The sequence below is a fragment of the Colossoma macropomum genome, unplaced genomic scaffold (assembly GCF_904425465.1).
Source record: "Colossoma macropomum unplaced genomic scaffold, Colossoma_macropomum, whole genome shotgun sequence".
In the NCBI taxonomy this organism is placed as follows: Eukaryota; Metazoa; Chordata; class Actinopteri; order Characiformes; family Serrasalmidae; genus Colossoma; species Colossoma macropomum.
The window spans coordinates 597,697-611,638 of NW_023494791.1; the positions used below are offsets into that span (position 1 = coordinate 597,697).

At 43.1% G+C, this 13,942-nt stretch overlaps 1 protein-coding gene across 1 annotated transcript in view; it reads right to left on the reverse strand.

Annotated features, from left to right (window-relative positions):
• LOC118810079 (signal-induced proliferation-associated 1-like protein 2) overlaps positions 1-13,942 on the reverse strand; it is a 183,621-nt gene that overhangs the window by 115,639 nt on the left and 54,040 nt on the right. Inside the window, exon 2 of the mRNA XM_036573604.1 lies at positions 8,918-10,620. Within this exon, the coding sequence (XP_036429497.1) occupies positions 8,918-10,307 (1,390 nt within the window). The 5' untranslated portion in view covers positions 10,308-10,620. The remainder of the gene's footprint in view (positions 1-8,917; positions 10,621-13,942) is intronic.

The following is a 13,942-nucleotide window of genomic DNA, read 5'->3' on the forward strand; positions in this document are numbered from 1 at the left end:
CAAGGTTCTATTTAGAAGCACTGTCTTTACTGAAGAACTCTTGAAAACATTTTTTGTGTAGCAAAAATGATTAAAATGTCTAGTAGTTGTTATGCTACTTGTTGTTATGTAAACATGTGGCTACTGTAGCTACTGTTACTGACCTATACATTAAGTTGTGCTATGAGAAATTCTGTTAGTCTGCAATGGTCAGTAAATCAGACTGGATCCATTCTGTCTTCCTCTGATAATCAGCCCAGTGTTTTCTGCTGATAGGAGCTCAGCACTAATACTGTGTATCAGATCTTCAGTTATACACTGATCAGGCGTAACATTCTGACCACCTCCTTGTTTCTACGCTCATTGTCCATTTTATCAGCTCCACTTACTATATAGGTGCACTTTGTAGTTCTACAGTTACAGACTGTAGTCCATCTGTTTCTCTGATACTTTGTTAGCCCCCTTTTACCCTGTTCTTCAGTGGTCAGGACCCCCATGGACCCTCACAGAGCAGGTACTATTTGGGTGGTGGATCATTCTCAGCACTGCAGTAACACTGATGTGGTGGTGGTGTGTTAGTGTGTGTTGTGCTGGTCTGAGTGGATCAGACACAGCAGTGCTGCTGGAGTTTTTAAACACTGTGTCCACTCACTGTCCACTCTATTAGACACTCCTACCTTGTCAGTCCACCTTGTAGATGTAAAGTCAGAGACGATAGCTCATCTGCTGCTGCACAGTTTGTGTTGGTCATCCTCTAGTCCTTCATCAGTGGTCACAGGACGCTGCCCACAAGACGCTGTTGGCTGGGTATTTTTGGTTGGTGGACTATTCTCAGTCCAGCAGTGACACTGAGGTGTTTAAAAACTCCAGCAGCACTGCTGTGTCTGATCCACTCAGACCAGCACAACACACACTAACACACCACCACCACATCAGTGTTACTGCAGTGCTGAGAATGATCCACCACCCAAATAGTACCTGCTCTGTGAGGGTCCATGGGGGTCCTGACCACTGAAGAACAGGGTAAAAGGGGGCTAACAAAGTATCAGAGAAACAGATGGACTACAGTCTGTAACTGTAGAACTACAAAGTGCTCCTATATAGTAAGTGGAGCTGATAAAATGGACAATGAGCGTAGAAACAAGGAGGTGGTCAGAATGTTGTGCCTGATCGGTGTAATATTTAATAACACTGGAGACTGTCTACATATTCTGAGACAGTGCTCCAACACCATGGTCTGCACATTTCAAACTTCCACTGATTTTTCAAAATTCCTCCATAACTCAGTGTGTGAGGTGTAATCAGAGAGATTCAGAGAGGTTTGGTGTGAAATGGTTCAGATGTCTTTACAGTGGTGCTGATAGGAACCAGGGGTCGCCATGACTACAACACAAATATAGACATTTTATTTACTATCCAGAACCACCAGTGAACCTACACGAGTCTTCTGAGTTTATATGGAATGTTGATGATGGAAAATAGTGGAAAATCTGAAATAATAAGTTTTCTTTGGGGACTATTTTGCCTCACAGCGCCCTGCATGTATCCCTCCACCATGAATGGAGTTTAAGTTCTCTAAACTATCATAAAACAGTGTCTCAGTCATGCTGCAAGAATCAAAATTGAAATGTGTTTATTTTGAAAAAACAAAATTCATGGGGTAAAAAAACATGAAATAACGGCTTTCGTATTGTTTGCAACGTAATACAGATTAAAAATAATTTACAAATTACTGCTTAATTTGTTTTAATTTGTTTTAATTTTAACATGCCGTCCATGTTTTTTTGGCTGTTGGGTTGTAAATTATTTTCAGAAATAGGAAATAATTCACAAAATATCAACATAATTTTCACATTTATGGTCTCACAGAAGATTTAATCATAAACATAACAACAACAACCATTTGAGTCTTTTAAAAATCCAAACTGCCACTTTAACTGGGGCACATCTGTACGGACTCTCGGGGCAGGAGAGGCTCATTTCTGTCCACATTATCATTCCTGTATATGAACTATAATCTCTGATTACACCACAAAGCAGGGGTCAGTCATGGATTATATAAACCTCTGGACAGGGCTTAACCCCATTTGAGACCATTCTTAAATACACCTCATTTGGAAGTGGAAATAAATAAATAAATAAATAAAGGAGCAAATGAATAAACAAACAAACAAGCCTATTCATGAATAAAGGCAACATGTGCTGCCAAAAATCAGGAGACACACAGAAACAGGACTTCATTACGAGAGAAAATGACCGTAATAAGGCTTTATTCGATGTAAATCACAAAGCATTAGGAGAGCGACTAAGAAATTAGCTGTGGGATTAAACCGCAGCTGCACATCTGTTCTGTCTCCTTCCTGCGCCGCCGCATGAAAAGAAGACACCACAACATAATGTCACTAAGACGGCAGGTTGACTAACAGGAGCTAGAGCTGTGAAGCTGTTGGGAAAATGCCTTAAACAAACAGCCGTTAATCCCACTCAAATCCAGGACAAAATCCAGGGGATTCAGGAAATAACAGACACCCTCACCAGGGATCTGCTCTCGAACACCTGAGAGCTCCTCAGCAGGGAAAGGCTGACAGCACAGAGCTCGGCGAAGACGAGGAGAACATCATGTCTTCACAGCTGAACAGCAGGAGAAGCGGCGGTGAAGACAATTAAAACGCCTAAGATTATAAAAACACATGAATTTAATCACGTAGTCGTATCTTGTGAAAGGTAACAGAGGGAGAGATGAAGGCCTGAATGGAACGGTAACCTAGGTGACAAAAGTTACACACTGAATGTCGAATACGAATAAACGACATGAAAATGCTAAATATTCACTATGAATTTTTTTGCATCAAAACGATACTTTTTTTGCATTTCATCATGTTGTTAAAATAACTTTTACTCTTTGTTCTTTTATTTTATAAAAGTGAAAGGAGAACCACCTCATTTTGAGTTTTTCTGTGGCCCAGTTAGAGCCCCATTTGGGCTGAGCTTTGATTTCGGAGATGCTAACATCATCCATGAAAAGGAAGAGAGCAAATGAAAACTCTTCAGACATCTGGTTCCTATCGCCACCACGGTGAACAGAAATACTCCAGAAATACTGTATCTACACCAAACCACTCTGATCGAGAAATTTCACTGAAGTTTCAAGATTTCCATTTCAACGCCCTAGCAGCACCGTAGCAACCACCTGTTATAGAATAGCAGTGACCTTGCAACATCTTAGCAACCACCTGGGATACAATAGCAATGGCCCACCAACATCTTAGCAACCACCTGGGATACAGTAGCAATGGCTTAGCAACACCTTAGCAACCACCTGGGATACAACAGCAATGGCTTAGCAACACCTTAGCAACCACCTGGGATAACACAGCAACAGCCTTGCAACACCTTAGCAACCATCTGGGATAACACAGCAAAGGCCCACCAACACCTTAGCAACCACCTGGGATATAATAGCAAATGGCTGTCAAGCCAACCTAAAGTTCATTCACAGACTTTCCACTTGTAGTTATTATTGTTTACCAAAAACTGGTAGTTGCTGGGACACAGCGGACCTGCCATCCTGACTGTCACCATGCCAACGGCAGAGACAACAGTGATTGGTTGAGTGAGTTCATAGTGCCTGTGAAAGTTTTCAGAAACTGAGCAGAGGAGAATTAAACAAACATATCAGTTAAACACGTTCAAATTCATTAACTGATGCCCAAATAAACTGAACAAGGCTCGGTAAGGTTTGGTAAGGCTTAGCCGACTGTGTGTGTCTGAACACTGTGGAGGTTAATGAGTGCCCCAGATCCAGCGCAGGTCGCGTGGCTCGTGTATGTGAGAGAGATCTGCACAGACAGATGAGGTGAGGGAATCAGTGCAGCTCCTGCCTCACACAGAAAGCTGGCCCCAAAATACAGAGCAGCCTGTTCTTTCCAAATGCCCACTGGGAACCGCATGAAGAACAGTGCAGTGCAGAAATCAGAAAACCAACCTTCATTTATTTAATATCTACTCAAAAGCGCTACCACGTACAAGCTACTCATTTTCTGGTGATATTAGTGAGAAGATTTAATGCAAGATAATCCGCTTGCATGATGAAGGAGAAAGACAAAGGAGTTTACAGAAACTGGAGGTCAAAAACTGACTAAAGCTACAGAGAAAATGTGGCTCCTAACAGCCACCTGGAAGAGCTGGTCGACCCCAAAACTGCCCCCATCAGATAAACAGCACTTAAAGCTTTCATCTCTGAGAGAGAGGAGAAAATCAAGCTGATCAGATCTAAAAACATCCACAGGTGTTTCTGTCCATCCTTCCACTGTGAGAAGACGACTCAGCGCTGTGGGTCTGAAAGGATGTGTAGCTGATCAAGAAGAACCTCACTGAGAAAAGGAGACGGACACATCAAACAAAGAAGCTGAACGATGGACTGACCACCCCAGAGTCCAGACCTCAACACCACTGAATGTGTTTGATTACTTCAGAAAATGATCAACCAGCTTCTAAGACTGAACTTTGGAGGTGTGTCTGCAGATTCTTTGAGGAGCTGAAAGTGAGTCTCCTGTAAAGAATGGAAGCTGGAATAAAGGGGAAGAGTGACTCACTGACTCACACAGCTGAGAGTAGAGTGAGCCGATACTGAAAACTGAATAACTTGTATTTAATGGCGGTTTTGACTGGCAATTAAATACATGAAGGGGGGGTCTCTGATTTTTGCACAGCCCTTTTCTTGTAGATCAACTATTTATGAGCAACCATATTGCATAATCAACAGTCAATTGTGAAACACCAACGTTGCACAAAAGCAAGTGATTTTGTCACAGACAAGGTCAGGCACCACCTCAAAGTGCACAGGAACCCTTTTCTCAGCAAAAAATAAAGCATACCAACATGATTTTGAAGCTCGGCACATTTTTAAATTGCTAAATGCAGGCGGCACAAATCGTGGCTGTTAAACTCGTTTCTCAGCACTTCACAGGAAACTGGACTATGCGAACGCTGAGAGGGAGAGGAAGTCTGCAGAAGAATGGGTAATATAATACACCGAGAAACGCCGAGAGAAATCCAGAGGCGCACAAACCCTGAAATGACCTGCCTGTCATTTGGCACATCACTTCCAGACACACTGAGGTGCTGTAATGAGGAGAAGTGGTGCTTTGAACAGGGTTCCAGACCCCAGCCTTGGTCTGCCACTGCTTCATCAGCCCTGCGAGGGGAACAGCTGCACTGCCTCCCTCCCCGTTCTCGCATGACAAATTACAGCCTTCAGACAGCAGCACAATCTCACTCGTCATTCCTCTTACACGCAACGCAGCCACTCCCTCCGCAACCCGAATCTCAGCCAACCTGCTATTACACAGCTCCGGAAATGGGAACCATTAACCGACAGATAAATGATTGCTATCAGAGGTTTTAACAGAAGTCACGGTTCGGTTCACGCCGCGGTTTGGACATCGAGTTCGATACGACGGGAAAAAAGAAAAACTCCCCAAATGCATCAGGCTCGGTTTCCTTTCATTCATTCTGAACAGACAGTGGCTCAAGTCATAGATTATTCCACCTGGAGTCGTATAGCGCCCCCTGAGGAAGCTTTAGCTGCTGCAGCCTGTAGTGGGTCATTCACACTCGACGGGTCAGTAACGTTCACTAATCTGTGAAAGCTCAGCTTCAGCTGTGATTCTGTAGTTCGGAGCAGAAACACAGTGACGTCTGTGAGTGTTGGTGCTGAATCTGTTCAGAGGAGCAGAAACACTGCAGGCTGTGTAGAGAATCAGACTCGCTTCACTCCTTTAACTCCAGCCTGTGTCTTTAAATCCTCTCTTTACTGACCTCGATAGCTGCATTTACTGTCATTTCATTTCCAATAAACAACAGTGGACATTTTGATAGGATTCAAGTTGAACATGTGTGTATTGTACACATGAGGGCGCTGTAGGCAATCGGTTCCTCTAGACAGGCTACTGAAAAATGAAGAGCAGCTAAAAATAATGATAATAATAATAATAATAATAATAATAATAATAAATTACTATTATTATTATTATCCTGATAGGCCGGATTGTTTGGCGCTAGCTGCAGAGAGAGGGTCCTCTGCGGACCACTGCTGCTAATAATATCAACCTGCTAGTGACTGGCGCCAGCCTCGAGACACTTGTGAGGCGTGGCCATGCTGAGGATCATGGGATGCCCACGCCCTCTGATAAAGGGACTCAAATGCTGTGTATGTTGTTCCTCAGTTACAGGTGTGTATGTGTTTACTGTGCTATTCTGGGGGTTGTGGGTTGTTAGTGTGCTCTGTGTGGAGGGTGGTCTCCTGTCAGGGTGAAGCCTGTGGCTGGTGGTGTACGTGCCTTTCTGCCCTGCCCCCCTGTTTCACCAGCGGTTTTAATAAGCTCTCATCCACTCGGACTCATTTCCCCCTGGGGGGAATCCACAGCACCACCTTAAGGGCTGTTCCGTTACTTTATTAGCTGAAGTGAAGGGTGTTAGATGAGTCGTCAGGGGACTGAGGGGCCGAGGGACCGAGGGACCGAGCAAACACCAGTGTCATCTTCAGCAGCAGAGCTTACCCAGAAATCACTGTGACCTGCCGCATTTCCCTTCTCAAACCCCAAAATAATGATGGACAAAGCGGTTTATAAGCTTCAGCAATAAACTACTGTAAAACGAGTAACATTTCAAAACCATCACATTCAAAAATTCAATGGGCTTCAGGTTGTGAACTGCTCCACGACTGCTGACAGGACTTCTCCGCTATCCTCTGCTAGCTGTGTCGCTAGCATGCTAAAGGCTACACGGCGAACAGGAAAGACCAAAACGAAAGGCGCTACACTGTGGCTCTGCTCTACGTTCACAGGCAGACAAAGCAGTTACTCACACATTACGTACATCGCGCTCAAACTGCTTAAACACTCGGTAAAGTTTGCATGGTTAGCCGATTAGCTCACTGAGGCTAACGTGCCGAGGGCTCCTCACTGGGAGGCTAAGCTAAAGAGAGCTAAACGGGGCTCCGGTGTTTAATAAAGAGTGATGGTGAAAATCACGGCCTCCCCTGTCTTACTCTACACTGACACCACATTATCATCATTATTATTATCATTATCATTATTATTAGGGTCATTCTACAGAAACGTCAATTTTTGTATTCCTAGCGTTTTCAGATATATTACACTTACATGTTAGGGTTACAATTTATTTACATGTTTAAATAAAACAATGTTATTTTAACTGTTACACCTTCTTGAGCCTCAATTCAGCAATATTGGTTTTTAAATCAGAATTCCAAGCACCACAGAAGAGCTCGTCCTCACAGTCATGTGTAAAGGCTGAGGCCATATTTTGAGGGTTAAAAAAAAACTAATTTTTCTGCAGTCAGTTTTAACTACAATAATCTATACATGACTATGAAAAATATTATTTAAATGACAAAGAAAACAAATAAATACTATAAAATATATAATAAAAGTTGTTGTCCCCAGGAGTCGTGTCACTGGTGTTACCGCATAACAAAAACTCTTATTTTGAAATAAGTCACACTGATGACATCACTCAACTTCCTATTACCTGTTTTCTGAGGATCTATGAAGAAAAGCACATGGTGAGTCCACTGAGTCTTTCAGTTATCAGAGATTTTCTCATTCAGCTCATGATTTCATATGAAGATTTTAGCTGAAGTCACTGGTGTGACCGACTTTATTCTGAGGTAATTGTGAAAAAATAGAACACAAATGGATTAAATTCCATATTTTAGTGGATTTTCCATGATTGACAACATGTGGTTTGATGTTCTGTAGCAGACATTCTGTAAAATGCATTGTTCATTAAAAATGTCTCTGGTGTTCCTTTATTATGTGGAACACCAATGAGGATCAGTAACACCAGTGACTCCTATGGAGAGATAAAGTGGAAAATGAACAGAAATGCTGCCACCAGCACTACTACTACTAATAGCACTACTACTACTAATAGTAATAATAATAAACAACATTTTTTCCCGATAATTAATCCTGACCCTCACGGTTCCTAACTCAGTTAACGCAGGAGCAGAGCGATACTGTGGAGGTCGAAACTTAGCGTTCATCAAATAAAAGAAAGTAATAACAGTGAGGTTCCGTAAAAGCTGTGGTTGTGGTGTACAGTCATTTTTAATTTAACCACAAAACTGTAATTAATCTTTTAAAAATAACAAAATTAAACATCCGATTCAGTTTCACAAGAAAATAAACATCACTCGCGCTCGAGGACACAACTAAAACAGAACAAATCTTAGTTTTAGAGCTATTTGAACGTAGCCTACACTCCTAAAAAGGCAGTTCCTCAAGGGGTCTTTAGTATGAGCACTCAAAGAACCATCTGCATGCACAAACGGTTCTTTGCATGGTGAAATCGTTCTTCAGATTGATGGAGAATGTGTTGTGTATGGTTCTATGTAAAACCTTTTTGAAAAGGATTCTATATAGCACCAAAAATCTCTTGTTACAAGCTTGACATCGTAACAATAGCGGAACCCTTCTTGGTACTATATGGAACCACATACAACACATCTTCCATCAATCTGAAGAACCATTTCAGCATGCAAAGAACTGTTTAAGCATGCAAAGAATGTTCATGGTTCTATGTAGAACCAATGTCTTTACTAAAGCACCCTTTTTTAAGAGTCTAATTGAAATACCTACATAGTCTTGCGAAAGAAAAACAGTGTATTTGTAAACTGAGTGAATTCGCTGTAAATAAATGCTAATTATTTAAACTGTGGCATTAAATACGCTTCAGACTGACTCCCACCTCAGCGCCAGAGTTTAAATCTGTGGGAAACACTTAAGTAAAGTGATGACAGCAGAGATAAACCACATTATTAATGGGGAGGATTAGATTCAAAGTCATTTTTTGGATGGGCTCAGGATTAAAGGCAGATGTTAATGCTTGTAAAGTGCCAGCGGAAGCTTACCTTTCCCATAGAAGTATTTATGATAATAGTACGCTCCTAAGTCGATGTGCTCAATGATGTATCTCTTGACCTTTTCGCGGTGGATGGGCTGGTTTTCTCGCGGTACCTCCAGCACGGAAACGCCAGCGTTAGTGCAGTGTGAGCTTAACGAGGACTCAAAGGAACAGTTTTCTCCACCTCCACTGTAGGTGGCGCTATTGGCCCGCGAGAGAGAGATCCTCCTCTCGCCCTCGCCGCCAATCTCGTTGCGGAAATGTGGGCAACTCAGCACTAACCCATTGCTCTTCCCGTCACCCTCGTCAGCATCCAGGTTCTCTTTAGGGTTCAAGTCTTCATGGCTGCCCAGCGGGGATTCAAAGATGGGAGGAGGGCCGGCAGCATTCCCACTCACGGCACCGCCTCCTGGGACCTGGTACTGCGAAGCAGCCGAGGCACCGGTGGTGGTGTTCTTCCTCTGGCCGAGGTTGGCCCGGTTTGCCATGGCCTCACTGACGTTAAAGAGTATGCTCTGGACGTCATAGTGAGCAAAACACTTCTGGAAACCGAGAGGCCGGCGGTCTTCCTGCTCCGTGGAAAGCCGGAAGCCGTCGTGCTCACTCTTGATAGTTCTCAGTTTCCGGAAGAGAGACGTTTCGGACGATTCCGACTTGAGCCTTCGCATGAAGGACTTCTCCCTCTCACGGCTGTAGAACAGGGAAGCATCCACGTAGTCGTAGCCCGAGATGCGGACGATCTCTCCACGTGCTATCTGAGCAGCTGTCTGCAAGCTAGGTGACAGAGCGGTGTCGCAGCGTAGAAGCTCGGGGAAACCGAATGGAGGAGCGCTCCGATGGTCCAACGTGTCCACTCGGTAACCCTTCAACAACGTGAAGAACCCATCGCCGCCTAGACCCTGCCGGTCTATAGAGGACGTGCTGCCGTATTCTCGATGCAGCGAGGCACCAGTGTTCGGGTTGACGGCGTTTTGGTCCATGATGTCCTCGGCATCGATATCGCTGATGGTCACGTCGCTGTTGCTCCGCTGTCGGATTGGGTGAAGTCCCTTCAAAGGGGAGCGACTCAAAAGGTCATTCAGCGAATACTTTGTGTCAGGACAATCATGTTCCAGAGGTGCTTCGTTCACGTCAGGGATTTCTAAGCTTTGGTCCAGCTGCCCATTTTGAAAGGCCATAATAACACTTTCGTAGTTTGGTCCACCACGGCTCTCCCAGTTCTCCTTCTTTGGAGGCCATTCGGACACCCTGGCGCGCACCCCCATTTTGGGCACAGCAGGTGTGCCATTGGCTTTTCCGCCCCCCTCGGGCTTCCCCTGCATGCTAGCAGCTGGAGGCCCCATGCTGCCATTCAAGGCCTTCAGTTTCCTGTTGAACAACTCCTCTGAGGACTGCATGACTGTAGAGGAGCCCTGGAGCCCTCCAGCGACTGCAGGCAGCAGGTTGGTCTTGTCGTCTACTCCAGGGCTCAAGCTGATTGCAGCTGCTTGCGGAACTTAAGCCCCCCTATCAATTACATTGTCATAAGTCACCCATCTGAGTCTCAGGGAAGAGCAGAGCTGTGTTCTCAAAGATGTAACCCAGCATGAGGGGCCAAGTCCATTTCTTCAAGCGCAGCTCCGTCAATGATGGACAGACGGCATCGGGACGTTAAGGTTTTGCTGACGTAGCTCTCGAGCTAAAGCTGCATGACGGCCAGAGAACGGGAATCTGCAAAAGGTAGAAAGAAGGAAAAAACCATGAGCATTCAGCAAATGAAAGTACAACATGAACAGTTCTCATGTGACTAAAGACAGATGTTACAGAGGAGGCTGATGACTCCCTTATCTTCATCCTAAACAAAGAGGCCATTTAGAAATCTGTCGGCCAAGAAGTGGAACAAACCACTCCTGTTAAATTAAACAAAACGTCTTCAGGAAAACCCAACACTAAAGATAATGGTCAACAGTGAATGTGAGGCTATTCAGCTGTGACAAGTTTTTTGGAATTGAACAAAAGCCTGAATGAACTGACTCCTTGAACACAGCAGAACACGACACAGTTTCTTTTTATGATGGATCATGAGTTTAGAGCTGTGGTGGATGCCATGATATGGTAATATATCAAGGATAAATTTGGGTATCAGATCAACGAGGGCTGAATTAATATTTATGAAGTTTTGCACACTGTATGTATGAGTGAGTGAAACTGACTGCGTTCAAGTTAGGTCTGCTCAATTAAGGCAAAAATCATAATCACGATTATTTTGGACAATATTGAGATCACGATTATTTAACACAATTACTCACGGATTTAGTAACATCATGCATTTACTGAACTTTTAAAACAGCAGATTTTTTTGTCTTTATTATTTTAAATGCAATCAACTATGGTGTCGTGCACTTCCCCGACCTCCTGACAACTAGTAAACACATTTAAAATGATAAATAAAAATAAATTAGACTAAAATAAATGTGCTGAGTTTGGGCTTTTAGGGAGGGCTGCTGTAAAGGAAAGGGGTGCACTGGGTTCATAACACAACACAAAATGAGAGCATCGTTGCAAAATGGAATAATCATTTTATCTCGATTGTCTGCTTTTCATAATCGTGATCAATCCTGAAATGGGACGAGTTTCTCCAGGACTGCTTTAGTCAGAACATCTCTGATCTTGTTGATGTTCTTAACCTGATAAAAAGCTGATTTAGTAACTGCTTTGACACGACTGATAAAACTGAGATCACCAAGGCTGCACCAAGGTTACGTACAAGTCCTTTAGATTTAAGGGCTCTTGAATCCGGACAGGAAGCTAGTCAGAGCCTCTCATTGCTATTCCCAAATAAAATAATCTCTGTTTTATTTTTATTCGACTGCAGAAAGTTTTGTTCCATCCAGTCAGTGATGAGCTCAAGGCTCTTTCAGAGTGAGTCAAGAGGACCATAGTTGTTTGGGGAGAGTAGGTCTGAGTATCATCCGCATAGCTGTGGTTAGATATCCCATAGTCTTGTAGCATCTGGCCAAAAGGCAGCATGTATCAATTAAATAATAGTGGCTCAAGAATTGAACCCTGGGGGACACCACAGGTCACTTGCACTCTTTCAAAAAGCACTGCACCACTAAACATTTAATTATACTACATGCTTTGTATACTTGCAAAAAATGTTTACTTGTTCTGTGTGTTTACGTTTTATGGGTTTAGTTTAATACATTTTGTAATTAAGCGCTTTTTAATGCTTCCCTGTGATGTCTGTTCCTGCCTTTGTGAGAAGTGTTGTTTACATTTAACATTAACATCAACCCGTAGACAAAAATGCCCCATTTAGCTAAATGTGGCACACTTACTTTAAGAAACAAAGATGATTAATGTGTATTATCCCCGTTGAAAAAAGAAGTGACGCTATGAGGCCTGAAAAAGCTCCATTTAAAGCTGCGCTGCTCCGTCTGAAGGGCTAATTCTCACCACACAAGCTGCTTTGCACACAAAGGCTCTAATCAAGCGATCTAAGAGCGAAATATCAAAGTAATGTCTTATTACAGAGCCGCGACTGCGGCGTGATGACAGGCTGGAGCCGCGCTGTTAGCGCTCAGCGGAGGAATGCAGGATCTCGGGAGGTTCGGGAAGCTTCCCCCAGTGAACTAAATGGAATTTTTCTTGTTCTCGACTGCTGGGAAGCTCAGACGCAGCATCCCGCCGACACGCTGCAGTGCGTCATCAAAGAAATTTGTATCCTATCATCAAAATGTCATCACAAACCAACAAAAACAGCCCCGAATCTGTGACATCCAGCTGTACCTGTTGCTGCCTCTGACTCTGCTTAGTAACCGAAACCATTAAAAGGTTCTGCTGGTTCCTGCTGGTGTCTAGTAGTCTCTGATGGTCTTTAGTGTGTTCCTGATGGCTTGATATCACAGTGTAAAGGCCTCCAATTGTGTAACATATGTTCTGATTCCAGATGCATTTGATGGTTTCATAATGGGATCTAAAGGTGCCCTACAGGAGACTAGTGGTCTATAATTGTAATCATTAAGCCAATTCACATTAGAAAGCAAAACCATCAGGTTTTAAACCTAATCTAATGGTCTTTTTTTCAAACAGGGATGCATGAATATGCTTAGAACTGAAGTTTGACATTTTTTACTATTCCCTTTACATCACTGCTGACAAAGACCATTACAACCATTAGGATTATGGCTTTGCTTTCTAATGGGAATTGGCATAATAGTTACCACTGGAGAACACTGCTTTCCTAGGACACCTGTAGATCCCATTAGGAAACCATCACATGCATTTAGAACCAGCTGCTGGTCACCTGTCCGTTACACTGTGATATCAACCCATTAAAAAAAAGACAAAACACAAAACCATCAGGAACCAACAGAAACACCTCTATCTCTATGAGTAAAAACATTCATTAAGACATCATGAAATAAAAAGTTCTAACTTGGTGCTTTAACACGTTTCTCGAGCGGCGCTGAGTAATGTTTGTTTATTTGTCAGTTGTGTAGCTAATGCTAATGTTATTAGCATGTATGCTGGCAGAATGAGCATTAATGTTTCACTCTGGTGAAGAACATGCAGCTCTGCTCAACTCTACACATGATTCTGTGTAGCTGTGCACCCTCAAAAATGCTCAAAAAAACTAAAGGTATTAAATTCAAAAACATTTGAACAAAAAATAAATGTGTGCAGGGGTCCTTTTGGAGTATGTTGCCTTGAGGCAACATTGTGCAGCAGTGAGAAGAAATTATATAGAGCTGTGTTCCCTGAAGTGGTGAGACCTGGCTCGTGACTGGCTAAATCCATTCCACTGTCATGCAGTGTTGCCTCTAGGCAACAAACACATTTCTGCAAATTCTCATAACAAAAAGAACTGATACTGAACGTTAAAAAAGAGGTTAAAATGTGCCCGATGAGAGATACTATGACCAAGCACATGCTCTGTATTGACGTACTCAAACTCTCCCCTTTATTGTTAATGCTATCATTGTCTTTCAAGATGTATAACTTTATTGTAAAGTGAGGAAAATGAGTTTGTTGCCCTGAGGCAACACTG